Raw genomic sequence first — 26,898 nt, forward strand, 5'->3', positions numbered from 1 at the left:
ATCTCCTCATTCCTTGACCACCTTCCCTACTCCTCTGCCATGGGCCCCAACTTTTCTTTTCTTGGCTCTACTGCTCCTGCTTCCTCTTTCCTTGGTGTCTTCTCTTCCTCTTCCACTTTACTTGTCTCTCTACCCTCTTCCTCTAATCTTAGTCCCGTCTCCTCCTCTTTTCTTGGTCCTCTCCACTCCTCTTTCCTTGGCTTCCTCTCTCCACCCCTTTATTACCTTAGCCCCTTTCATTCCTCTAATATTGACTTTCTCCACCCTTCTTCCATTCCCCCTTCCACTTTCTGCGACTCATTCTCCTTCTCTTTGTCCCCTCCACTTCACCTTTATTTTTGTGGCCCCCTCCTTTCTTTTTGTGGCCCCCTCCCATCATCTCTCCTTGGCCCCCCTCCTTTCCTCTTCCCTTACTCTTCTCCTCCCCTCTTCCTCCTCTTAACTTGGTCTCCTCCTCTTAACTTAAGGGGCTCCTCCCCCCCTCCTCTTAACTTGAGGGGCTCCTCCCCTCCTCCTCTTAACTTGAGGGCTCTTCCCCTCCTCCTCTTTAACCTGAGGGACTCCTCCTCCCCTCCTCCTCCTTAACTTGAGGGGGCTCCTCCCCTCCTCCTCTTGACTTGAGGGACTCCTCCCTTCCTCCTCCTCTTAACTTTGTCTCCTCCCCTCCTCCTCCTCTTATTTTCTTTCCTTTTGCAGTCCACAACCAGTCTTATATATAACAGAAGTACCAGATGCACGGCACTAATCAGGTGGGGAAGAATTCATGGCTGGAGTGCAATCACAGTCGGGTTTACCTAAAAAGAACTGTCGGGAACAATTGACTTAACCTGTATTTTATAAAAGCAATCACTGCAGAAGCTACTGTAATTCGTTGCGTGTTGTGTTCTAAGAAACCATAAATTCATGAAAAATACGAGAGTGGGAGTTTAGTGAAACCATGGAAAAACTCATTGATTTAGTATGTTAATATAACACGTGTCTTTAGTATGCTTTTATCAAGTATGCTGTCAGAGTTCCACATGCAGTCAGGATAAATAAAAAAAATGCGCAGCCCTGATAGCCCTCTGACCGTCTCTCAAGAATGCAGAGATCTTTAATGAGACAGTTGCAAATTCCTTGCTCTTGAAGAAATGCAGTAAAGGATACAACAACTTTTCGTAGAAAAATTTAATGCGGTAATCACTAGTTTTCTTACAATTTACCCAGCAACCTGTGCAGAAACAGCCTAACTCTGTAAGAATGGCCCCAAGAAGCTGGGATAAATCAAATTAGAAGCCAAATAAGGACACGGTGGAACGTTTTGTATCAGCAGTGCTAAGCAGTCTCAAAGGCTTCACACCAACAGTATCAACTTCTCTGTATACCATTTTAGTCCAAAGGGCTTTACCTCTGGGGAAATAATTATATCATACTAATTATCAACATCCTGCAATTTTTGCAAAGTTGTTGCAAATGGAACTTAAAAGGCTCAAATATGCTTCTTAAATTCCCATAAGCCCATTTCATGCATTCCGGATCATTTCCACTGACAGATCCATTATCCATATAAATTAAATTATACCTAGACCTTTTAAGGGCCATGACTTAAGTAGTACCCTCACTAACATCAAGAACAAGAATCTTAAAGATGGCTATCATCAACAATGGAGGTGAGCACCCAAGACAAAATGGTAAACGCAGATATTTGTGCCCTACAATGGAGAAGTCTTCCTTTGCTCTGTTTCTATACCAAAGGAATAGAAGCTATTTTGGTCTACATGGTTTAGTAGTGGTCAAAAAGGCCCTTTAAAAATCAAAGCACAAGAGAAATTTATCAAAACGCAACTCAATCAACGAAGTTGCAATGCTCTTGTTAAGGTTAGGACCACTGAACATTGCTTGGTTATGACTTATGACTTTGGATCTAACAGAACCTGCCTCACGTAAGTTTGAAAGGAATACAATCCTACACTTTCACGTTCCAGCTTCAGTATTCCCATATAAGGTAAAAAACTACAAGACGGATTCTCCTCCACGTATTTACTCAAATCTGCAATTTGCTCAGTAATGCCATTCTCCAACTGATCCTTGAAAACCCTCATCACACAGTCATCTTCAAGTGATGTGGATTTTTCTTCAGTTTCTTCTTCAGGCTACTTTCCATAATACTTTTGGATTAATTAAAATTACTACCAAGCATACGACAGACCTTTCCAATGCACAATAATGGCGTAATAAGCCTTCCATCCTTGTAATTGGTGGTATTTTCCAAAACATACTGAACTAGCCTTTCGTTTACTTCGTCGTCATCTGGCTTTACTGCCTCTTAATATATAACATTAGATTAAAAATTTTCAAGAGCTGCCTTTAAAGTCTCATTCAACAATGAGTCTTCAAAACCTGCATTCTCCAGTAGCACAATATGAGAATTTATATCACTCGTAACACTATCACCTAGACCTCAGAATATTATCCTCCAGCAAATACTTGATTTTTTTTTCAATCTTTTCACACTACCTCCAATAAAAACGCCTTTATTTGTTTGAGAGTATACTGAAAATGGTGAAATACCAAACAAGATTTGGGAATCCTGACTGCCTTAGATAAAGTCTATGTCTGTAATGCAGTCTGCACCTTCCAAAAGTAGTTTATCAGCCAAACAAAACCCTTAGATACAAACCCTTCAACCACTTTGCCAAGACCTACTAAACTAAGTTTAGTTCTGATTACAGGAACACAAATAGCTCTAATTGGGGGTTCATCATTACTAAGAGAATTTTCAATTATATTAGTGCAATGATGCTCGCATTCTTTAAAACCCTGAATTGTCTCAGGAAATTTTTTCTGAACAATGGGAAGATTCAATTCTGCTGCTACTCTGTTAATAATGAAATTAGGTTGGCAACCACTATCCCTCGTACACCTTGAAGTTTAGTCTACGCAAAGTTGGAGCATTGGAATCTTAAGGACAGAGAACTTCCTACCATTATAGTGCCAGAATCCACCACATTATGGATTAAAGGTTCTGGTTTCTCTTTGCTCCAGTTATCACTTTCACCCGTTTTTTATTTTCCTTTACGCTTATCAGTATCAAGACTTGCTCTGCATCAAAAACGGAAATGATACTTTGAGCAACTGACACACTTCCTTTTCAACTTGAATTTACAATTGGTAGCTTGATGGGACAAATAACCACACTTGAGGCACCCCTTAAACTCGACTAACCCCCCTCCCTCTGCTTCAGGTGTAGGATAAATCTTGATGTTAAAAATAGAGTGCAACCTCTCACAACACAAGGAACAAGTCTTACCACTATCAGGTTGTCCCCCTTCACCACAATTAACATCAGCAGCAAACGCCATAAGTAAAGAATTTACATTGCCAGAATCTGGCTTTTTAACCTTAACTTCTTTTCTCTTGGTTGATATAGACTGATAGCTTTCAGTAGCATCAAAAACATGTTTATTTATTTCATTAAGGGGTGGCTTACTGCAGTTAGTGATATCTATAAACTGGTTTTGTAAATAACCATTCATACCAAACCAAAAATGTCAAGATTAGCGAACCCACTCGCAGCAGGGTTTGCTATTCTATACAAGATTATTAGGTTCGTTATTCTTTGCATGGGAATAATCGGGTTCGCTGTTCTAGACATGGACCTTCGGTACCATGCATTTGATCCCCCAGGGGCTAATACTAAACAAGGCGAAATACATTTGACCTCCCAGGGGCTAGTACTAAACACGGCGAAAGTGTAGATGAATCACGGTTTTGCCGTGTTTAGTACTATAAACCCTCATTTGGAATTGGAGTTCGGACCGGAAAGGGTTGGCCATTCTTCACATATGGATCACTGGGTCCGCTGTTCTTGACATGATCCAAAAATAGTGCTGCAAAACTGTATTTATATCAATATTCAAAGTTTTGGAGGATTCAGTTTCCTCATTTTCCCAGTCAATTCAGGATCATCCCCATACAAAAGCTCAAATTATGACAACTGCTTAATGGCTGAATATTTCTGGGCTAACGGCGAAGAAAGAGCTTTCTGAACCAACTCCTTTGCACTTTCATAATACAGACTTCCTACCCCTAGAGACTTAATCAACACAAGAGGCTCATTACGAAGCTGTCTTCGTAAAAATAAAAACTTCTCATAGCTAGAAAACGAGTACTTATCTACGATATTCGCAAAGTTACGAAACATATACCAAGATCCCCACCTTTCCTATTTCCATACCCTGGTAACGGCAACTGAGGCAGTCTAGGCTGACTACGATACAAATCTTCATTAAGACTGGCCTGGATAGCCTGACAGGTGAAAGTACTTATTGCTGCTTCTAACCTTGATATATACTAGCAATAATTTTCTTATCAGAGTCCACACAGCCATCATACTCTGCTTGGAAGTCTTCCTCTCTGTCCTCTCCAAAATTTACCAATATCTGCTTATTCGATTCTTTGGTATCTTGACGAAGAGCTTTCTTACGCACTTGGGTCTGCTTGACACGATCACAAGTATTAATAATATCTGATCGCAATTACTGGCGACTTCGTTTCAAAGCCTTAAGATCCATAATGAACCTCAGATTGCAATTTGCACAAAATTAACAAAATTCCACAGTATGCCAGCATAAGCTATTAGTATAAAAAAAAATCAAACCAACCAGCCAATGACCAAGTAGGCTACACTACTCGGGAATTGAATGAACCTAAGCACTCGCAAAAACAGCACAATTTAACAACTGCAAAAATAATAATAAGCATGCCAAGTGGACCCCACTCTGTCCCACGTTGGGCGCCATCTTTAAAAATACGAGAGTGGGGGTTTGGTGAAACCACTGAAGAACCTCGTTGATTTAATATGTTAACAGAACACGTGTCTTTAGTATGCTTGTCCCGGTTCCACATGCAGTCAGGATAAAATAAGGTTCGTGTAATAAAAATCCACAATTACTGTATATAGTAAACCAGACTGCTATGTAAACTACGAAAGCAAAGGCTCTGGAACACTGTTTACTTAAAAAAGAGCAAGTAAAAAAATGAGCCGAAGTTCCTTCGGCGCAATCGAGTTTTCTGTACATCGTATAATAAAGGCCGCCGAAAATAGATCTATCTTTCATCGGTCTCGGTATAATGCTGTATGAGCCGCGGTCCATGAAACTTTAACCACGTGCCGGTGGTGGCCTGTCCTATATCGTTGCCAGACGCACGATTATGGCTAACTTTAACCCTATATAAAATAAAAACTACTGAGGAGGCTAAAGGGCTGCAATTTGGTATGGTTGATGATTGGAGGGAGCATGATTAACATACCAATTTGCAGCCCTCTAGCCTCCTCAGTAGCTTTTAAGATCTGAGGGCAGACAGAAAAAGTGCGGACGGACAGACAAAGCCATCTCAAGAGTTTTCTTTTACAGACAACTAAAACGTAAACACTGATGAGGAACGCCGTTCAGGTGTTCCCAAGTCTTTGCTTCTATATTTTACATAGTAATCCAGTTTTCTATATAATTGTGGACTTTTATTACACAAATTGTTTTTCACGAGATGTGAATTTCTTAGAAAAAAAGAAAAGGACTAGCGCAGCCCTGAAAGCCGTCCCTCACGAACGCAGAGATCTGTAATGACACATACTTCTAATGCAAATTCCTTGCTCTTGAAAAATGCAGGCAAGACTATAAATTTCCATAGAAAAAACTTACTGCGCCAATTCCTGATTTGCTTAAGAATCGCCAATAACAACAACCACAATCACAGCAATCACCAAACTATCATACAACAATCACCAACATCACAGCAATCACCAAACTATCATAAAAAAGTGGCCAGGCTACTTCAAGAATGGGGAAAATTCGGCTGCCTTAAAAGGATCATCCCTTAATACTTAAAATTATCAAATCTACGCAAAGATTAACTGATATTATGTCTAGAGCGGTTGGACAACAGTAAAGCTTGTCTGAACTTCTCTCCAGGGAAGTCGACTCAGACGAGCGCTTAAAATGAACGTCCCTGCAACCCACCTTCTGCAAGGAAACAGTCCCTGAAGTCGTACATGGATGACGGAGGGCAAAAACTTCGGAGACATCCAGCATAGCTAATGTTAACCAACGATCCATCCCCCAGGAGGTGTTCAGGTGCACATAACCAAGAGCTAGCCGTGAATAAAATTATTCCAGTATGAAATGTACACAGCAATGATCAATTAAAGTACAATTTGAGGTCACGTTAGTGGCGATAAACAAATCTCTTTGCACCAAGGCTCAGTAAGTACTACGTCTCTATTCCGAGCTAAGAAAACGTCAGTCTTCTGAAAAAACACTACTTTCAGAAGAAGTATCTTTCATCTCAAAATAATTACTGGTTGCAGGGGCAAGAATCTGGTCAGACCTTTATAGAATTACAAAGGGAAATAATTTATTTTCATTAGTTATTATTAAGAAATGGTACGAACAAAGTACCCTATTAGCGCAAGGATACAGGAGTCACTACAAAATCCAAGTATGTAAACAACGATTGACATACCCATTTTCTCCAGCTCCTCACCCAAACTTTCAAGGGTGAACTTCGTCCAAATTTTCTACATTGATTGCTTGTGTGAAACGAAAAATTCAAGAGTTATATATTTTATAATGACTCCCCCCCTCTCTCGTTTCGCTTTTATTTCTAATGTAGGCTACTTGTCAGCCCCCGCTGTTGCATTTTTCTTTTGAGCAGTTGATAAGATATTCAAACATTCAGTCCTCCCTCGCTTGAAAACAGTACCTCTTGGGGAAAGTTTCTTAGGAATGAAATGGAATATAGAATTTTGGCCGAAGGCCAAGCGCTGGGACCTGTGAGGTCATTCAGCGCTGAAAGGGAAATTGTTAGTCCAAAGGTCTGAAAGGCGTAACAGGAGGAAACCTCATAGCAGTTGCACTACGAAACAATTGTAATGAGAAGATGGAAAGTAAGATGGAAGAAAGAGAATATGAACAGAGGTGCAGTAAAAGGAATGAAAAGGGTTGCAGCTAGGGGCCATGGAAGGGACGCTGCAAAGAACCTTAAGCAATGCCTACAGTGCACCGCATGAGGTGCACTGACAGCACTAGCCACCTACGGGAGGGGGAGTTTCTTAACCTTGGTTCGATCGCCTGTCTCGGCTCCATCTTCTCTTTCCGATTATCATTAAGTGGCTCCAGTTTTTCAATATGACTATCTGTAAGTAATACGGACCAGCACTTTACAAGTCGTTAGGGGTGACAGAAGAAGAAGCAAACCAAAGATGATTCGTAAGGCAGGAAGATGAGTTTTAATACCAGCTCCTTCTACCATTGAGTTAAAGCTGTCAGCCTCGAAGGCCCAACCAGTGTCACCATCGGTCACTCACGATACTGAAGTCGTAAATATGTAATGTGGAATATACTCCGTCTCCTCCGTTAGGGGGATACTGCTATCAGTGTACCTCACGTGGTGCACTGTAGGCATTAATTAAGGTCTTTTGCAGCGTCCTTTCCATGGCCCCTAGCTGCAACCTCTTTCAATTCCTTTTGCTGTACCTCCGTTCATATTCTCTTCCTTTCATCCTACTTTACTCCCTTCTCGTAACATTTGTTTTATAGTGCAGCTGCTTTGAGGTTTTCCTGCTGTTACACCTTTTAAACCCCTCTACTCTGTTTCCCTTCCAGCGCTGAATGACCTCATAGGTCCCAGCGCTCGGCCTAAATCTTCCTGTATTCCAGTTCCTATATTTCGTCTCCGTTAGACATTTTTTCATTACAGAAATTCATGTGTAGATAGTGGACTGAAAGATTAAGTTCATGCAAACTTAATAACAGGCAATCTGGACCTTCTTAATGATGAGAACCTTATTAGCATTTTCAAACCGGGATCTAAATCGAGACAGATGCAACAGAACAAACGTAAATGAATTCATGAATGTGTCTATAAACTTTCACATGGATCTGATATAAATATTGGACAATTTATCGGATGCAAAATGAAAGTAATTAAAACTATTATAAATGAAATGAACGATGCTCCAAACAACTTTCCATGTAGCATCAATTTGAATAATAAAATTAGGGATACTCAAAGTCAATATCTGATATAGCCTGTAGATAAGGGTAGTATTCATTTTGGCTGTGTGTAAACACTTCTATGATCAAGTTTTAATCTCAGGATTAGTAATACTTTTTCATTGCTTCCTTAATTATGCATTTACTATCCTATTTTAATACAGCATGTACTTAATCAGCTTGACCTTCCTTATAATTTGCACTGATTATATATATATATATATATATATATATATATATATATATACATATACACATTATATATATATATATATATATATATACACATATATTATATATATTTCACCTCTGGTGCTCGACCTTCTCGTACATTTTATAATGGAAAAAGGGTCGGAGATGGAAGTGAAGTTTCAGATTGGGAGCAACGAAGAAACTTGGCCGACAAAACACCACGAGATTTACTCAACTTGCTTAATAGAATGCAACATATGTCTGGAGCTGGGACTCGCAATAAATCTAAGAAAAGCAGGAATAATGAGGTCATAGGTGGCACGAAGGGATGAAATAACATTAGATGGGGAAAGGATTAATTAGGAGATTTAGGAATCACTGGATATGAACGTAATAATATACATATCTTGAAGAGATAAGCCTAGAACTCTTCATCACCCGCTAGTCTGACACGGCAGCCTTACTGGAGTGAGCTCTCTGGACGTTCAGTCATACAGTTTACCGCACTATTAACGATTGCCAATTTTACAAAAACATTGGGTAAATCCTGCTATCTAAATTAAAATCTTTGGGTTTATAAACTCTTTTGAGTCTTTCTCTACCCACTCACTTTTTTAGACCATGCTCTTGACCACTGAAAGTTTTAGGTCCTTCCGCCTTCGTCAAGACAGTGGTCGTCACCAATCGCGCAAAGCAAACTGTCACTTCTGAACCAGACACTTCTGTGAAAAATCTGTTTGACGATCTTTTGGCTGCGTTGTTTGCTCATTCGGACTTCCGGCCAATTATGTAAGCCCAGCTGACAGCCGGCCTTGTTCACATCAAACCTGACAGTTAAAATCACCCCAACCCCATTCAAACGCGTTCAAACCCCGCCCACTCCGACTCCAGCCGCACCGTACCGTGAAATCGAACTTGGCCAGAGCTCTGCCGAAGAAAGGACGATCTGCATTGTTATACAGAAAAAAGGATCATGTTACTCTGATGATGACAAGTATCAATACGAAACAAAAATTGCGCTTGCATAGAGAAAATCGAATTTGCCAGTACATGAATACAAGAACGAACCAAAATCGGAAATTAGCCTACTTATATAAAAAAAAACCGCACCCAAGAAGCCAGAAACATGAAAAATACTCAGTATCGAATCAAGCGACGGCCACTGGAAATTCAAGGATGAATGCACAAAAACGCAATAGTGACACTCTGAAGTCAAAACTGAGATGTACTCAATTTTAAGAAGAGACTCATCAAAATGTAAGGCAGAACTTATAACACAAAGAAACATAACGTCATAAATATGATGGAAGTACCCTTTAAAGTAAAGTAGGCAATCTGGAAAACTTTAGCAAAGAGCACCCAGTTATTAAGTATATACATACATACATATATATATATATATATATATATATATATATATATATATATATATATATATATATATATATGTATATATATATATATATATATATTATATATATAATAGATTAATTGGAGTATTGTCCATTCAAAATAATCACTACGCATGAAACCTTACTACAACATAAAAGATGACATACAACCAAATTAAATTTGCAAAAAAGAATCGTAAACGGTGAACATGTATCATGCACAGTCAAAATAACTCACCTTGGTAAGAACAACAGAAATATGAAAAGGCCCTCTCCTCCAGATGTCTAGTAACAATGATAACATACACGAATATCAAAAGAACACCTTGGAAAAGAATACCAATCACATTTACAGAAGAAACGGCCACTTGCAATCAAATGTGCCATGTGAACACTGTGATCCAAGTCGCATCAATCTTATGAGCATCATAATATACTGAAGTTTCTCCTTAGAAGGCTTAACCAGACCGCCGAGTTTTAATTAACACTTGGCTCTCACGAAACTGGCCAAAAGAATTTGTGTTTAATACTAAAATCCGAATTTCATTTGATAAATTGCAGTTCTCTGGAGGTTTTCAAAACACTAAAGAATCTGGGAAAATTCTCGTCATTGATCTGGATCCAAAACTTGACATTCGCTGTGGGTCGAAGTTTGGACTTGAACCTGAAATATGTTAACTGGTACTGTCGACCTGCTTTCTCCGCTTAAAGGGACTGCTGGGTCGTGCAGTCCTTTCATACGATGGTCAAAAGAATGTGAATGAATCAAAGATGGGGCAGAATTCTTTTAATACGACCTTTTTTTTTTTTATTCGTCTTGAGGAATGGTGTTGAAAATAGTCAAGAGTATATGCATAACTCTACTAGGAAAAACAATATAAATTTACGCACTATCGAGAGGTGATGGTTCCTGCATTCTTTAATTGAAGAGACTCAAGGAGTCGATTTATAATAGTTCCACTTGGCATAGAGGAGAGCGATTAGTATTTATGGAAAGTCTCCTATTGCGAAGGGTCTTTTGGCACAAGAATCGCTCATCTGAATCTGTTCTGCACTTCACATAGTTACGAGGTCGTGATGTAGGGAGCGCAATGGTTCATTACAGATATCCACCCTACTTACGAACATTCAGAGATACGAACAAACGGGATCGCAATTAGAACTGTGTTCAGAGCGCTCCCCTTTGCCACCCGTAAGTTTAAATATTGTTCTGTACGCCTATTCTGTGCATACAGTATTGTATGGACACTGTATTGTGTTTTAGGATGAAAAAACGTACAGTACTGTATTGATTTTTTATCATACTGTACTTGAATAGCCATGAAGAGTGCAGTAAGCAACTTGCAAATAATTCAACATACAAACGGCCGTTAGGAACGTAACTCACTCGTCAGGAGGGTGGTGTCTGTACATTCTGCTCGGTATGATTTAGCTGGAGAGGGCAGAGAAAACTCCAGGAAAGATTCTAAGCTCTTCATTGTCAGCTGGGTCGGGTGTATTCAATGTTTATCCTGAGGCTGCGCCATGCATATTGCATCCTTAATCTAATATGTATAAAACCTATACTTTATTTAGTAACATTCATGGGTAATTTCCTCTTTAATCATTTTATTCACTAAAAGGATTTCTTAATCGTCCATTCAAGTTGGAAAGGCAGCGTTTCAGTCATTAAAAACATAGTTATTTCACTGAGGTAATTACACAAGCCTTGATTTTGCAGGCGCGTTCACACAGGAGCGATACGGCAGGTTTAGAATAGACGCGGCTGGGTGTTCGCTCAGAATGACTGGTCTCGGCAGCTTGCTGGCAGGTGAGCCTTCAAGTAACATGGCATTTCAGTATAATGCTGTCTCTCTGGTTTATTGCTTTAACAATAAACTAGTGCTTATGTACGACAATTTTCACCTTCTTTTCTTAACTACTATAATCATTGGGTACCAAGTAATGTTCTGGGGGAACCGGGGCTGCTCTGATGAGATTAGGAAACGTGAACAATTCCTTTTACAGTGGGTTATTGTACAGCTTTTTTTCCTTTAACATATAAGCCTCAAGAATGGAGAGGGGTCCAGGGGTTCTCTTATATTCAGATCTTAGTTCATGCTATTATATTCATCTTCTGATGAAGTTAAAAAAATGTAGTGAGAAAGTTTGTCAGCTATCAAACAAAATATTCTTAACCAGTTTTGGATTACTTAGATTGTCGCTATGAGTCTGCCCTTTGATTCAGATAGCTTATTCTTGCTGGTCGATCTCGGCTTTCATCTGTTACATTTTGCCTCAGATGTACAGTATATTCTGGCTCAGAAGAAATTTCCCTGAAACTTTCTCAATCTAGTTAACAACTTGAAGGTAGAAACCTTTTATTGTCAAAGTCGAATACTGCTACACAAAACGTCAGAGACAAAGACATAATGGAGTGTGGGGGTTCAACTTAAATGCAAGACAATATCTCAAGTAAGACATATTATATTATCGATTTTAAAATCTCCTCAACTCACATCAATCACAAGACAGTGGCTGGTGCAAAATCTGAAATGACGAAGACTTTTTATTTCAGGAAATGATCATCACAAAGTGAAAACCCAACTTGAGGACCTCTTCGACCACTAAAGAAGATAAAAAGGTTCTTTAAAATATTTGAAAATATTTGAAAATATGGGAAACAATATATCTATGTATAAACATACTCTATCTCTTTTCTTCAACATCTTGACTATTTCGCCTAGATATGGACACTGTGCTGGAATCTCTTCCGGAGTTATTTTGGGGGTAACGGCATTCCACAGCAGGAGGCACCAGGACACACAGAGGAGTTTCCCTCGACACCTGCTTCTGGAACAGTCTGGGTTGAGGTAGAAGGTCCACTAGGTGGACACCTTTGTCTGCCTGGGAGCTGGGTATTGGGCTAATCAGTTTTTGCGGTGAATATTCGTCGGGGTTTTTTTGAACTATTGACTGCGTACTACTGCTGTAGCCCGAGGAACCGCTGATTTTCCTGCCGGTAGCTCGACACTCCTGGAGTCACGGTTCCTAAGGAAGATGTTCCACTCGATTTGGGCAGATGTAAAGTCTGGACACGTGCCTCAGAAGGTCGAGTCAACTCATTCTGTAGGATTCTACGCTGAGCGTCAGGCAAGGTAGGAGCGACGGGATGCGCAGAGCTCCGAGGCGCCAGAAGCTGGAAAGTCCCTTGGTTTTGGGGTCTGATTATCCCCACGACTTCATACAGAGGAGACGATTTCCCCGCGGGGAGCCCCCACTGAGAGGGAACGCCCACCCGTATTCGTATTCATTCGTGACTGCAGCTGCTGTTCTGGGCTGCACAGCTTTGCTAGGTAGACGCAGCCCTTGCAGTGTGGTGTACTGGGGTGGGGAACCTGAGGAATGAAGAAAAAATCTTATTCAGTGAATTTGTAAAGAAATTGAGATATTTTTTTTACGGAGTCTGTAATACAGTAAGGCTGATGATAATTAACTTCATAATTCAACGAGATTCTGATGAGTGATCGAATAAATGATAAAGAACTTCGCAGAAAAAAGCAGTTATATGGAAATGTTTTTTTTTTTAAAACCAGTTTCAATAAAATTCCAGAAAAAATATTCTACCTTTAGTCTGGTTCTCATCAAGTTCAGATACTTGATCAGGAATGTTGACAAAGTGATGTAAGGGAAGGCAGAGTGTCATCATTTTTTTCAATGAACTGTGGATTAGACAACCGTGCATGTGAAAACCTCACCTTTCTTCTGATTGCTAGGGGCAGGAAAGGTGAGTCAGAAGTAGCATCATCCTACTGGATGGCTGCCATCACTGAGGGAAATGGGTTTTAATATTCGGGTATAACTGAGGCTGTAACCAGGATAAGAACCCGGAAACTATTAATCTGGTCAAAGAGGAACTGGAAAAGCCAGATGCCACTGATTTGCACACTTTCCCTAAATGTAGAGTTTACTTTCACATTTCTGAAAAGCCTTCACTGATTCCAGGAACCGTGACGACTATAAATGAAATAAGAACTAATAATGCAACACTGATGATTGTCATTTTTTAACAGATTTATATTTCGTTAACGGTAGATCATTCTAGAACAAAATGTAGATAATTTCGTTCCAATATCTCATACAGTCACGTAACCTGAGAGAGAGAGAGAGAGAGAGAGAGAGAGAGAGAGAGAGAGAGAGAGAGAGAGAGAGAGAGAGAGAGAGAGATCAATAGGCATTCCGGAGTCTCAGTTGGCTTCTCCAATGTTTAATTGTAACCGATGGAAGGTCTGTACCCTTGAGGCACCAGCATTATTTTCATTTGTGAGCTGGAGCCTGGAATTTAAGATTCTACTTGATTGCATTTTGTCATTTCTTAAATGGAGGTGTACCTGCTCCATTTTCTTGATACCTGAGTACATTTTTCATGGGTCATCACACACAAACTTTAGCGTACTTCATACCTTTTTGACATTTCAAAGCGTGGGAAGCACCGTTTTTATTTTCAACGACACAAATGACAGAATAAAAATACTCTCGAATACGTTTTTTTTTTCTTAAAAGCACAAACCTGAAATTCAATATGAATCGTTAATTTCGAAAGTTTCTGGTAAACTTTCAATAAATTATGACTAGACAAACAAAGTATAAGATTGTGTGATCTGTGTTGACACCAGAAAACAGAACACTTTACTTACCTGACGCAAAAGAGGAAAGGGGGCATCTCGCATTAAAACTGCCAGAAGTAAGGTTGTTCACACCCGCTGGCCTTAAACTCGAGTATTCCTGAGACTTAGCGAATGCTGCTTGCTGCTGTTGCTGTTGCATCTTATGGAGGTCTAGGTCTTTCTGGATATGCTCTTGAAGCCTGTGCTGAACTTCATCTGTGGTTGGGACCTTGAGCTGTACTTCTGGAGATGGAAGACATTTCACATGAAGCTCGTCCCTAAGGCCTAGACTTGAGACCAAAGGGCGCATAAGACTAGGGCGATAGGTTCTTGAAGTATTACTGCTAATTGATCGCAAGGAGAAGAGATCATCTTGCTCCTCCTCCTCCTCCTCCTCCTCCTCTTCATTCTCTTCCTCATCGTCGTCATCTTCCTCATCCTCTTCCTCCTCTGCAGAAGAATCAGAATGAACAGAAGTATTTTTGGTTGAAAGATGAGGAGAGGACGCATTATCATAGACACTAGAACTCTGGGAACACGCATCTGGTTCGGTCGGAAAATAATTCATTGCTATTGAGCTGTAGTCGACTCTCTCTTTCGGCTTTTCAGGACCTCTGATCCCACCGCAGTCATTTTGAGCAAAGGTGGCTGATAAGGAGGTGTCCATGACAACAGCATCACCTGACGACTTGGAAAGGAAACTGCTTCTCTGTTTGATGGCAGAGTTCCGTTGGCGACTGGTGCTAATGGTGAGCAATGTGGTGTCGGAAGTGATGACACCACCATTCAGGAGTGGCGTCAGAGGTGGGGCGCTGATGGTGGAAAAGGTGGTGAAATTGGCCGTTTCTTCCGTTCTCTGTTGGTCCTCCTGATGAAAAAACACTGAGTTACAGTTGGTAACGCAAGTAGAATCAACTGAAATTTGACAGCGACTTGTAATGAAAAGTATGGTCTGATAGTCAATGCTATTAAATAAATGATAGTTGTTATCAATCGTCATAAACTCACCCTCACTCAGTTCCCCCGTTTCGACACTCCAGTTCATTGGCTCATTTAGGGTTGGGATGGAGTTGCAACGGAAGGGGGAACTGGGCAATGATATTAACTTAGGTATGATCGCCAAGGCCATTTCAGAGCATCCAGACAAGGACTGAACATTTTTTGTCTTTCATTTCCTTTCTGGGTCTTTAACTGACATACAGGTGACGACTAATACAAAGAAAACGGGCCTGAGGTTAAGGTGTGTATTCAGGTAGATTTTATAGGCGCAGTATCCGAAAAAATGGCCGAATTGTTCCTGCGCTGGTAAGACGTTCTTGAGGGCAGGAGTTCACCCTAGACTAACCTTATCTTTATTCGCATCATGAATACAAACATAAGAAAAGGTGACAAACCGGAACTGCCAAAGGAAATTGTTACTGATAAATAACGAATGGCTCAGGTATAAACAACTGCTGAACCAAATATACAAAACTGGAAAAGTAACAAAGGGAAAAGGAGACAGAATGTTAAAATAGATCCTATTGTCGCTCATTTCAAAAGCCTACTCGGTGAAGAACAGCTTACGAAAATCGAAAAATGAGTCATTGACCAAATGTAAAAAAATGTTTTAGACTGCTGCAAGGCGACAAAGAATTGATTTAAACTGTCTTAAAAATCAGTTGGTAAATTCTCTATAAATCATGGTAATCAATGGTATTAGAGTGAATGTTACCAAACAACGCTTTAAATTATATCAAAGGAGTTGAACTTGTCTCAATTCTAGGGAAAAGACAAATTACCTGACAAGGGTCAACTCTTAGACTGTACAAATTGTGCCCTTAAACATTAGCATGTTGGCAAGAGAAGCTAAACTGGGATTGTCAACGAAAAACTAGACAATTTAAAGAAAACACACAGCATACAAAGGCCTCAAGAAACTGAAATGTCGTCATTTCAAATACTTTTAAAGTACCGTCAATCACAAGAAAAGAAAATGGGAACCTCATCTCCCTCCGACTATGACACCAAGGCAATGTGTCAAAAGAATGACACATCAAGGCACAAGATCTAGTTTTTGGTTACAGAAAATTCCTGAGGAGTCACAGGTACCTTCTGACAGTGTGATTCATGCACTTTAAGGAGGACTAATTCATTACGCTTCCTCTTTCTTTTCCTCTCCATCTCTCTTTTCCTGGCCATGACCGATCATAGACTTTGAATTTCATGACTGACCCACTGCTGATGGCAGGTCCTCACAGCCATTCAACAAACATATCCCCAGTAAGGTAATATCATATCTTATGAATGAAATTTTGTCAGAGTCTTTTACATTCTCAGTCGTTCCGATTCTGTTGTTCGTGAGGCACCGTGGTTTAATTAATAAAATATAAAAATAAGTAAATAATAAAAGCACGAAAACCCTTATAGCATTTGTCGAATTTAAATTTAAATTTTTTAAAAATATTACTTAACTTATTATGAATTTTAATATACCTTTTTAGTGTGGAAGCATGAGTAAATGTATTTATTGTGTGTATGGGTTACAGTATGAGAACGTGTGCCTAAGTGGTATTTTATTCTAACCCTTCGGGCCAGCCCTATGAGAGCTGAAAGTCAGCTCAGTGGTCTGGTTGAACTTCTTTAATACTACTACTACTTAGATGGCACCACAATCACTGGTAGCCAAAAATAGTGAACACTGTGCAAGAAGCTCCCCTGAGAGTCATTGACAACACAAGGCCTCACTGACAAGTGCCACGAGTGCACAAACAAAACTCCATGATTGGATGCACAACTCCACCAATTAACTGTACTCCGTCAGGACTCACCATTTCATCCACAGATGGCTTAACTTGCATCCTGCCTTTCCTTGACTTTTGCATTGGTTTCGTTGTATGATTTATGATGAAATGTGCAGTTTTTGGGCCCCGTATCCAATGTGCTCATACACACAGTATATCATGAGGTTACATGGCAACTTCAAACTTGAGTAATTTCATATTTTTTCACTATGGAAGGTTTCTTTTATGCCAGTGGTCTTTTGTAATGAAAGGTTGTGATGACAGGTACTTTGTTGGAAATTATTTGCAGTTAACCTATTCAGCATTAAACGATAATCTTTTGGGTTAACATGTCAAGTAGTGAGGGGAAAACAAAACCAAATGATGCTTATTTAGGAACCCAGGAAGGAAAGAATAGGGATGCTATGCTAATGCTATTTCACGCGGTGGAGTGTCTAGAAGACTCGCAGGGGCCGGCGACCTTTTGGAGGAGCGGGCCAGACAGCTATGTTGTGTCTCTGAGGAGGGCCATGATACCAAATGTACTATAATAAATTTTCTTGACGTCACACCATTCTGTCCAGAAGGCTGCCTTGGTCTGGAGGTTTAAAGAAAAAACAACTAAGTCGATGTAATATTATTCAAACAAGGTTCCTTACTTTACGGCAGGAATAACAGGATACAACTAATACAATGCACAAAAAATGCAACTTCCTTGCTACAAACGAAACACAGTTGGAAGTTATTTGAGGAGACACTTGTTTCTGCATATTGTTCGATAACTTCTCCACATCAGGTGAATATTTGTCGATGACAGGTGCAAAACTCCTGAAACTGGTTAACAACTGTTAGATAATTAGTGTCCAGGTGTTAAGTTGGCGGGCCGGACCGAAATCCCTCGCAGGCCGGATGTGGCCCGCGGGCCGGGGGTTGCCGACCACTGGTCTAGAGTAATGTGATATTCTCTGGCAATTCAGCGCCCACCCAGGGACAACCATTATTTAATCTCTCTTTGACTTCTGGTTCTGTTTATTATGATCCTGACACAAGCAGTGAACCCCTACTCGCTCCACTTCACTCTGGGCAGGGGGCTGACGGTTCAGACATCATGCACCACTTTTCTCATTCTATTGGCACTTCTCTGAGAAATCTAACATTACTGACAAATGTCTTCTAAGAATTCCCTTTAATATGTTCCCTTGACTCTACATAAGTTTCTGATGAGAGACCACAACTCTCTCCCTTCCTCCCTTTGCATTTTGCAAGGTACATATTGACCGTTTTGGTGAGAAATCACAACCATTCACAGAATGGCTGCATCAAGTGTGGGTGTGAAACACAAGACAGTAAGGGTTAATACTCTCTGTGACTTTTGCTTCTCAGCAACGGTTTGGGATTTAAAACAGGTTATAAAAGGTTTGCTCTTTACCTAAAGGTATGAGATCTACACACACACACACACATGGCAAAGGCATCTGAGACTCCACCCTGAGGCTGCCTGCTCCAAAATGGTCTCCTTCAGATGCATCAGACTCTCCTGAACTGAGGCTGCGCATGATCACAGACAGCAACCCCGCTGCCTTTCCGTACCGTAAGTATAGTGAAATTTGAGCAGAAGTTTCGTAATTTATGTGACACAACTGCTCATAATCTTACAGTTATCACAACAGCAAAAAATAACAAGACCCTGATTTTTTAGAAATTTCAGAAGTGCGTGAGCAAGAAAATCAACAATTTAAACAGCACATCTGAAAGTACGAAAGCCTTCCTATCCTCTGTAGCTACATTTCATTCCATATTACTTTTTAAATATGAACATGATAAACCCACCATAAATCTTCAACTATTAAGAATGACTCAACCTGAAACCTTTCAGACTTGTACTTATTCCTTGTGATTATGGCTTTGGACCTTAACAGAAGGAAACTATGTTGCAAATTTTCCCAAACCATACCAGCACTTATCTGAGGGGATGAACTGCGTGAAATTTTTAACAAAAACTGGTATAAATTGTGATTTATATCTATGAAATAACTTATCAAAGAGAGTTATTTTCTATGGAACTTTGGTGCTTCGGGTGTGTGACCTTTAAAGATTGTTACGGGCGCTTCAATGTACAAGTAATAATGTCTTTTAGTGGTCCCCACCTGTCAAAGAGGATGAACCGGAACTGTCAATAAAGAAAGATGATGATTCTTAGAGGATGAGTTTCCACAACATGGAATTTTGTGAGGACTGAAAGCAATATTACTGTGAGTTACCAACATTATCTGTATTTTACCATTCACATCCTTGAACTGATTGCATGACGCCAGTATATCTGAAAATAAACAATAATGCATCTCAACTTACCTGGCAAAAGACTGGAGACCTGGAGAAGCTGTTGGAAAACCTTGTGGTTAGGGAGAGCAGAACGTCACCGTGGTTTGGGCTGGTGGCGGAGCCCCCTGAAGTTCCTTCCCCCCCCAAATCTATCACACTCGATTTGGTGGACGACAGCACTGTCAAGAGAGCAGGAGAGGCAGCACTCGTGTTTAGTGACAGATGAATTAAAGCAATTATATAAAGAATATTACTCTACGACTGAAAGTGAAGGAGTTTCAAATGAATTAGCGGACAGTAGCATGTACATACTATTTTCAGAAAATATTTATCTCCCTGTTATGTATTAATAGTGGCATTTATTGGTAAGAGTAATGCCCAAATCTTTCTTTAACACCGCCATGGATATATTTTGTTTTAGTTTTCCAGGGCAAAAAGGTGACGTATTAACCTAACATAATCTTTCCAGTGATAGATACTGACTCCTCTGGCGTCTGTTGTGCGCCCTCCGCTGCACGAAGCAGGCGATGATGGCAGTGTTGATGATGAGGAAGGCCGTGCCAGTGAGGATCATGAGGAGCAAGAGAAGGCGTGGCACTCCTGACCTGGCGTGGGTTAAGGTCCTCGCCCCTCCTCCCTCCGTCCCCCCAATTCCTGGAGCCCCTGCCTGCGTCCAGTTGCCTGGAAACCTGCTGCTCGTGTTTTGGGAGGCCTCCTTCAGCGTTGTCGGTTCCTTGGAGGGGCCTGGGTTGTGGGTGACAGTAGAAGTGGGAAAAAGAAAATTTCACTAAGCCACAGAAAAAGAAGGAATGATTTCAAGTTATAATTTGGGTGTCTTGGGAAGGACACTGACTTTAAGAGGGACTAACTTTCTTTAGAATAAAAAATATAACCTTGGCAGTTTTCCTATTCTTGATGACTGGGTTTTATGAGAGATGCTGTGGTCTCTCTGGTAGTCAGCTGGCAAATTTTTAAAATGCTGCTTTTCCTCTCCTGTCAGTAAAGACGATCATTTATTTTGTGTTGCTGGTCTATTCCGTTAATCAAAAACGCTCGAATTCAAGGGTGTCGAGGCAATCTCCCATTTATAATCATTCATGTTCTTTTGTTTCTAAATATTACTAAGATATAAATATATATATATATATATATATATATATATATATATATATATATATACAGTATATATATATATATATATATATATATATATATATATATATATATATATATATATATACATACATATACATACATATATACATACACATTTATATCTTAACACCATTCAGAAACAAAAGAACACGAATAATTATAGATGGGACATTGCCTCAACACCCTCGAATTCGGGCATTTTTGACTAATGGAATAGACCAGCAACACAAAATAAAAGATCGTCTGCACTGACATATCACATAATTAAGACACCAAATTCAGCTTGACGGAACCTTACCTTCCAGCGTATGAACATAAATGGCGGGGCTGTAAGGAGAGGTGCCAAAATGGTTCGTTGCCTGCACAGTGAAGGAGTACTCAGTGTCTGGAAGCAGCTTGTCGACCGTCGTCTTCGTCATGTGGCCTCCAGGAACCTCGGCGTACTGGGAGAGAAACCGTGGAAAGCTGCAGTCACATCTGAACGTGTTTCCACTTCACAAGTTTTATATGTACCCGCAAACACATAGTAAACACACTTGGATGATGGAATGGAATGGAATATAGAGTTTAGGCCAAAGGCCAAGCGCTGGGACCTATGAGGTCATTCAGCGCTGAAAGGGAAATTGAAAGTAAGATGGTTCTAAAGGCGTAACAGGAGGAAAACCTCAAAACAGTTGTACTGTGAATCAATTGTTAGGAGAGGGTTAAGGAGAGTAAGATGGAAGAAAGAGAATATGAACAGATGTATAATAAAAGGAACGAAAGGGGTTGCAGCTACGGGCCCAAGGGACGCCGCAAAGAACCTTAAGTAATGCCTACAGTGCACCGCATGAAGCGCACCGACGGCACTACCCCCCTATGGGGCACTTGAATGATAACCCCAAGACAAGAAGCTGGAGATGAGTGGACACTTTTGCGGAAGTGGCGACAAAGGAAAGACAAAAAGACAAGACGCGGAAACATCACAGAGGCTCCGTGTGTTGCACGGACGTGCAGGCGATGATAATGATGATGATGAGGACGGTATATAATGTATATATATTTGCAGTCTTCTCTTGGACTTTTTCTTTTATAAAATGGGGTTTTACCTCCTACCCATTTCTTCGAAGGACATATTCCGAGTGAAAAGGGTGAGAAGAATAACATTATTCATTTGTTTCAAGAGACGGGAGAGGGGATACTGAAAGAATTATGAGGTCATCATAATGATGCTCATGACAGAATTCTGATGACGAGAGCAAGACAGATGGCTGCGGGATTTAGAAGGGAAGAACATGAAGTGCCTTTAGACAAAGCAGAGGGCGTATGCATCCACTTTTCTTGACGAAACTGTCAGGTGAGAAGTTTGAAAGCTGAAGTGAAGAGGTGTGTGGGCGCGAGAGAGAGAGAGAGAGAGAGAGAGAGAGAGAGAGAGAGAGAGAGAGAGAGAGAGAGAGAGAGAGAGAGAGAGAGAGACCATTGGGAGGGCAGTGAGGATGCATGGTGTATAGAAGGTGAATTGTTAAGAGCTTTTCCATGTTCATTAAGGAAGGGAAGTGTGTCAGATATGCAGAAGGTGGAAAAATGTGATCTGAAACAAATATGGCGTTTGTCTCCACGGCGTTTTAATATCTTTATGGATTAAGTGGCGAGGGAAGCCTGAGAGAGGATATTTTGATGGATAATTAAAGTTGCAGTTGAAGAATATACAGTAGATCACGAGACTGGAGTTGCAGTGGCCGATGTTTGCAGATGAAGCAGCGCTGGAACCATCTCTCTTGAGGAACGCTCTTACCATATATTGCATCTATGTGTCTATCATTTATGTTTGTTTTACATACATACATACACATACACACAATACAGTACATTATATAATATATATATATATATATATATATATATATATATATATATATATATATATATATATATATATATATATATTTATATATATACCAACAACTACTTGCACTTCGCCTCATCAATTCCTCCATGATCCACTTGCAAACACTTAGAACAAGAGACTTTTCTGTTCTGCCAACCTCTTCACCACATGTTTATATCTCAGCTTCAACATACTGACGACATGCTAACAAATCATAGCGGTTGGCTCCATTTCCTTTTGCATGTACTCAACATATCCATTTTGTTTCGACGGCAAGTTCTTCTCTCCGAACTTTCTGCTGTGGCCTGAAGAGCCATGAACCGAGTTGTACACTGAATCACACCACGTCAGCTACACATCTTAGCAAAATCTTTACTGTATCTAGCCCATCTTAATGTTATACTCGAACATATTCCCTTTTCAATGTTCAAATGTATTTCTATCATAAATGCTTGTCTTGACTCACAGAACTCTCTGATGTCTCTCCTTCCCAATAGAAACAATATGCGCCTGAAGCCTTGCTACGCCTCTATAGCCCTTGCAATCATCTTTTTCTCCCTTTCTCTCATACGCAGGAAAAACGATCCCTCTCACTCGTTCCTCTGGAAATTCCACTTGGAATCCCATTCATTCCCACTCCCTTCCCATTCTCAGTTGCCATTCTTGCAACGCCACTCGTCGCTTTTGAGAATATTTTTAAATTGACACTGACTCCTTCCTCTCTTGCAACGCTCAGATCTGCGTCTCTCTTTCGTTCTCTACACTCAAAAACCTCATCAGCCCGGGTCTGCATTCTCTTACAACCTCATCTCTCCAAGACATATTTTATTCTTAAATCTATTTTCCTTCTGCACAGTCCCTGTTTCCCCTCAAGAGGTTTGACCGAATGTTCTCTTAAGTTTGTACTAACTTTCATTTTCCATCTCGTTTTGTCATTGACAAGGCAATTCTTCTTCTTTTGGCCAGTCACTTTGTCTCACTCAGGCAACAACTTTTAGACTCACGTCCTTTTTTCCTCCAATGTGAAGCCCTTCGCATTTCATTACCCCGTCATCCATTTCTTTTAGTCCAAATTTCTGTCCACACTTGTCGTTTCCCCGAAGGCACCGAGGCCCTGTCAAGTACATATTTGTACACCGATGATACATTTAAATTAATAAGGGTCGACCAAAGTGGAAGTCAAGATAACTTCCAATCCTAATTTCATGCTTTAACTATTGAGCTAGTGTTGAGGCACGCGTGCAGAAAACACTCATAATATCGGCGGCAACACTGTGCCACTCACCTCTATTTTGCATGCGGTCCCGACCTGTGTGGATATTTAATATGTTGCCAACAATGCATGCTTCTTCTGTCCCGTTTGGAGTTTTGCCACACACACACATATATATACATATATATATATATATATATATATATATATATATATATATATATATATATATACAAAATATATATTATATATATTACATTGTGTATGTGGAACATATATATATATATATATATATATATATATATATATATATATATATATATATATATATATATATATATATATATATATATATATATATATATATATATGCATATGCATATGCGTGTTTGTTTGTGCTCACGTAAATGCATAAAAATTGGTAATGGTGTATTCACAGTTATGTACTGAATTTGGAATACATGCATTACGCATTTAATATTACCGCAATCATTTCAGTTCTCATACGCAATATAAATACTCTTTTAGACAAACCCCAAAATGATCGAAAAGACGCTCTCGTAGCGTTGTACTGTGCTCTCAATTACTTTTTGCTCATTTCATGTGGAAGGAATTGATTTCCCTCTTTCAAAATTCCCACTGTCTGACATATTCCCAAGCATTCCCACTTTCTCCTTCCCTCTATTCCCTGTTCTAAATGACCTGCCATGTCTAACACTCGGAAATGAAATTTGTACCTTTGATACTCAACATTTTATCCTTTTACTTTAATCCTTTTATCTTTACTGCTCTAATGTGCGCTGAACTGCCAAATTTGACCGGAAGTTTCGCGGGTCAATAATTTGTCATCTCAATGTATCCTCTCACAGGCCTTCGTCATCTGGCTTTGGAATTTCTGCATCATTCTGGTGAAGAGGCCTCCCGAGTGCATCTTGGCGAACACATTCTCTCTCTCTCTCTCTCTCTCTCTCTCTCTCTCTCTCTCTCTCTCTCTCTCTCTCTCTCTCTCTTCTTCTTCTTCTTCTTCTTCTTCTTCTTCTTCTTCTCGAATATCACCTTTTCACGTTTGGTTAATGAAACTTGCCCGTGAATTTCATGAAAATCTCAATGAATTTCATGAAAATCTCAATGAATTTCACGAAAAGCTCAATGAATTTCATGTAAAGCTCAATGAATTCCACGAAATGCTCAATGAATTTCATGCAAAGCTCAATGAATTCCACGAAAAGTTCAACAATGAATTTCACAAAAAGGTCAACAATGAATTTCACGAAAACCTCAATTAACTCCACGAAAAGCTCACCTGATATCTTGTCTCCCCAGAAGGCCGATACTTGATTGTGTATCCATCGGGTTGACCTCCTGAGAAATTCGGCGTCCAGGTCAGAGAGACGCCAGAGCTGCTGATCCTGGCGACCTGTGTGGTGAGTAGGCACGGCACAGGTTAATTTGGGCATCAATTCTCAAATAGTTCTTGAATTCGAATAGAACAGAATATAGAATTTAGGCCAAAAGCCAAGCAATGGAACCTGTGAGGTCATTCAGTGCTGAAAGGGAAATTGACAGTAAGAAGGTCTGAAAGGTGTAACAGGAGGAAAACCTCAAAGCAGTTGCACTAAGAAACGATTGTTAGGAGAGGGTGGGAAGTCAGAAGGAAGAAAGAGAATATGAACGGAGGTACAGTAAAAAGGAATGAGAAATGTTGCAGCAAGACCCTCAAGTAATGCCTACAGTGCACCGCGTGAGGTGCACTGACGGCAATAACCCCCTACGAAGTTGAATTCATATAGAATGCACTTCCTCATTACTCATGGATAATATAAATACCTCAATGTGTGGTCTTGTACAGGAACTGAACGTCGTACATTTTATTGGAGAAGTTATGAAATATGTTAAATTAATTTTCTTTCCATGAAGGACACTAATATTCACATCTGATCACTGGGGCTAATACGATTTACGGATAAAAGGGAACTAAGAATATTACATTATCTTGAACAGAAGCACAACTTGGAAGAAGTGTATTTTTCCTATCGAACAGAGGTCGCGCTTTGTACTTGAAATATAATCACTAAAGTGCTCTTGTTCAAACATTTGTAGTATTTTATAGGGCAAATATGAATATAAATTTTTTTATAGTGCTTACTTTGGTTACACAAAATTACTGCCCATAATATGTAGAAAATTATTATTAATTTTGTTCATTTAGAAACCTTAATTGTTTTGTAAAAAGTTGCTTCATGCACTCATTTGTATACATACACACACACACACACACACAAATATACATATATATATATATATATATATATATATATATATATATATATATATATATATATATATATATATATATATATATATATATATATAAATTATTGCCACATACACAGGGCCATTTTTTACATTCACAAATAATATATATATATATATATATATATATATATATATATATATATATATATATATATATATGTATATGTGGTTTAATATTTTGACATTCAAAATATTAAACCACAAATTCATTCAGCATCCATTTCACTATACCTCAGGAATAACGTACACTCAAGGGGAGTTATAACTGATAAGTGGCTCGTCAATACAGCAAGTTGATGTTGAATCTAATTACAAAAGCCTGAATTCGACAGGTATATATATATATACATATTATATATATATATATATACATATATATAAATATATATACACATATATATTATATATATATTATATATATATATATATATATATATTATATATATATATATATATATATATATACATATATATAAATATATATATATATATATACACATATATATTATATATATATTATATTATATATATATATATATATATATATATATATATATATATTATATATATATATATATATATATATATATATATATATATATATATATATATATATATATATATATATATATATATATAAGAATAAATAGTCAGTAATGTCACAAACGACATTTCTATTATTCTTGAACCTTTAGAGTAATTGACACCCCAGGAAAATTGCTTTCGATGAGGTCATCTACCATAAACAGAACGCTGTTCTATGGCTCTTTGAGCTGATCAGTGGGCGACAGTGACATTACCCAGTCAGCCAGCATTTTCAAAATTATACTAACCTCTCTCACTCTTGTATCCATACACTGCCTCTCTTCAGTTTCCTACAGTCAACAAACCTTCCAAATGCTTAATGAAACGACGACCTAGACTTACATATACTTTAAGCAGCGTTTCTCAACGTGCGTTTTTTATTCTGAGATCCGCTGGTTCACATTAGAAATAAGGTT

General features: G+C 39.1%; 1 protein-coding gene across 1 annotated transcript in view; it reads right to left on the reverse strand.

The window, feature by feature from the left end:
* Window positions 1–12,062: 12,062 nt before the first annotated feature.
* Window positions 12,063–26,898, reverse strand: part of LOC136826074 (nephrin-like) — a 113,904-nt gene continuing 99,068 nt past the window's right edge. The window contains exons 14-19 of the mRNA XM_067082989.1: window positions 24,885–24,998; window positions 20,800–20,944; window positions 19,830–20,090; window positions 19,377–19,525; window positions 14,293–15,130; window positions 12,063–12,993 (exon numbers count right to left, since the gene is read on the reverse strand). Of these exons, the coding sequence (XP_066939090.1) occupies window positions 12,824–12,993; window positions 14,293–15,130; window positions 19,377–19,525; window positions 19,830–20,090; window positions 20,800–20,944; window positions 24,885–24,998 (1,677 nt within the window). The 3' untranslated portion in view covers window positions 12,063–12,823. The remainder of the gene's footprint in view (window positions 12,994–14,292; window positions 15,131–19,376; window positions 19,526–19,829; window positions 20,091–20,799; window positions 20,945–24,884; window positions 24,999–26,898) is intronic.

The sequence above is a fragment of the Macrobrachium rosenbergii genome, chromosome 40 (assembly GCF_040412425.1).
Source record: "Macrobrachium rosenbergii isolate ZJJX-2024 chromosome 40, ASM4041242v1, whole genome shotgun sequence".
Lineage (NCBI taxonomy): Eukaryota > Metazoa > Arthropoda > Malacostraca > Decapoda > Palaemonidae > Macrobrachium > Macrobrachium rosenbergii.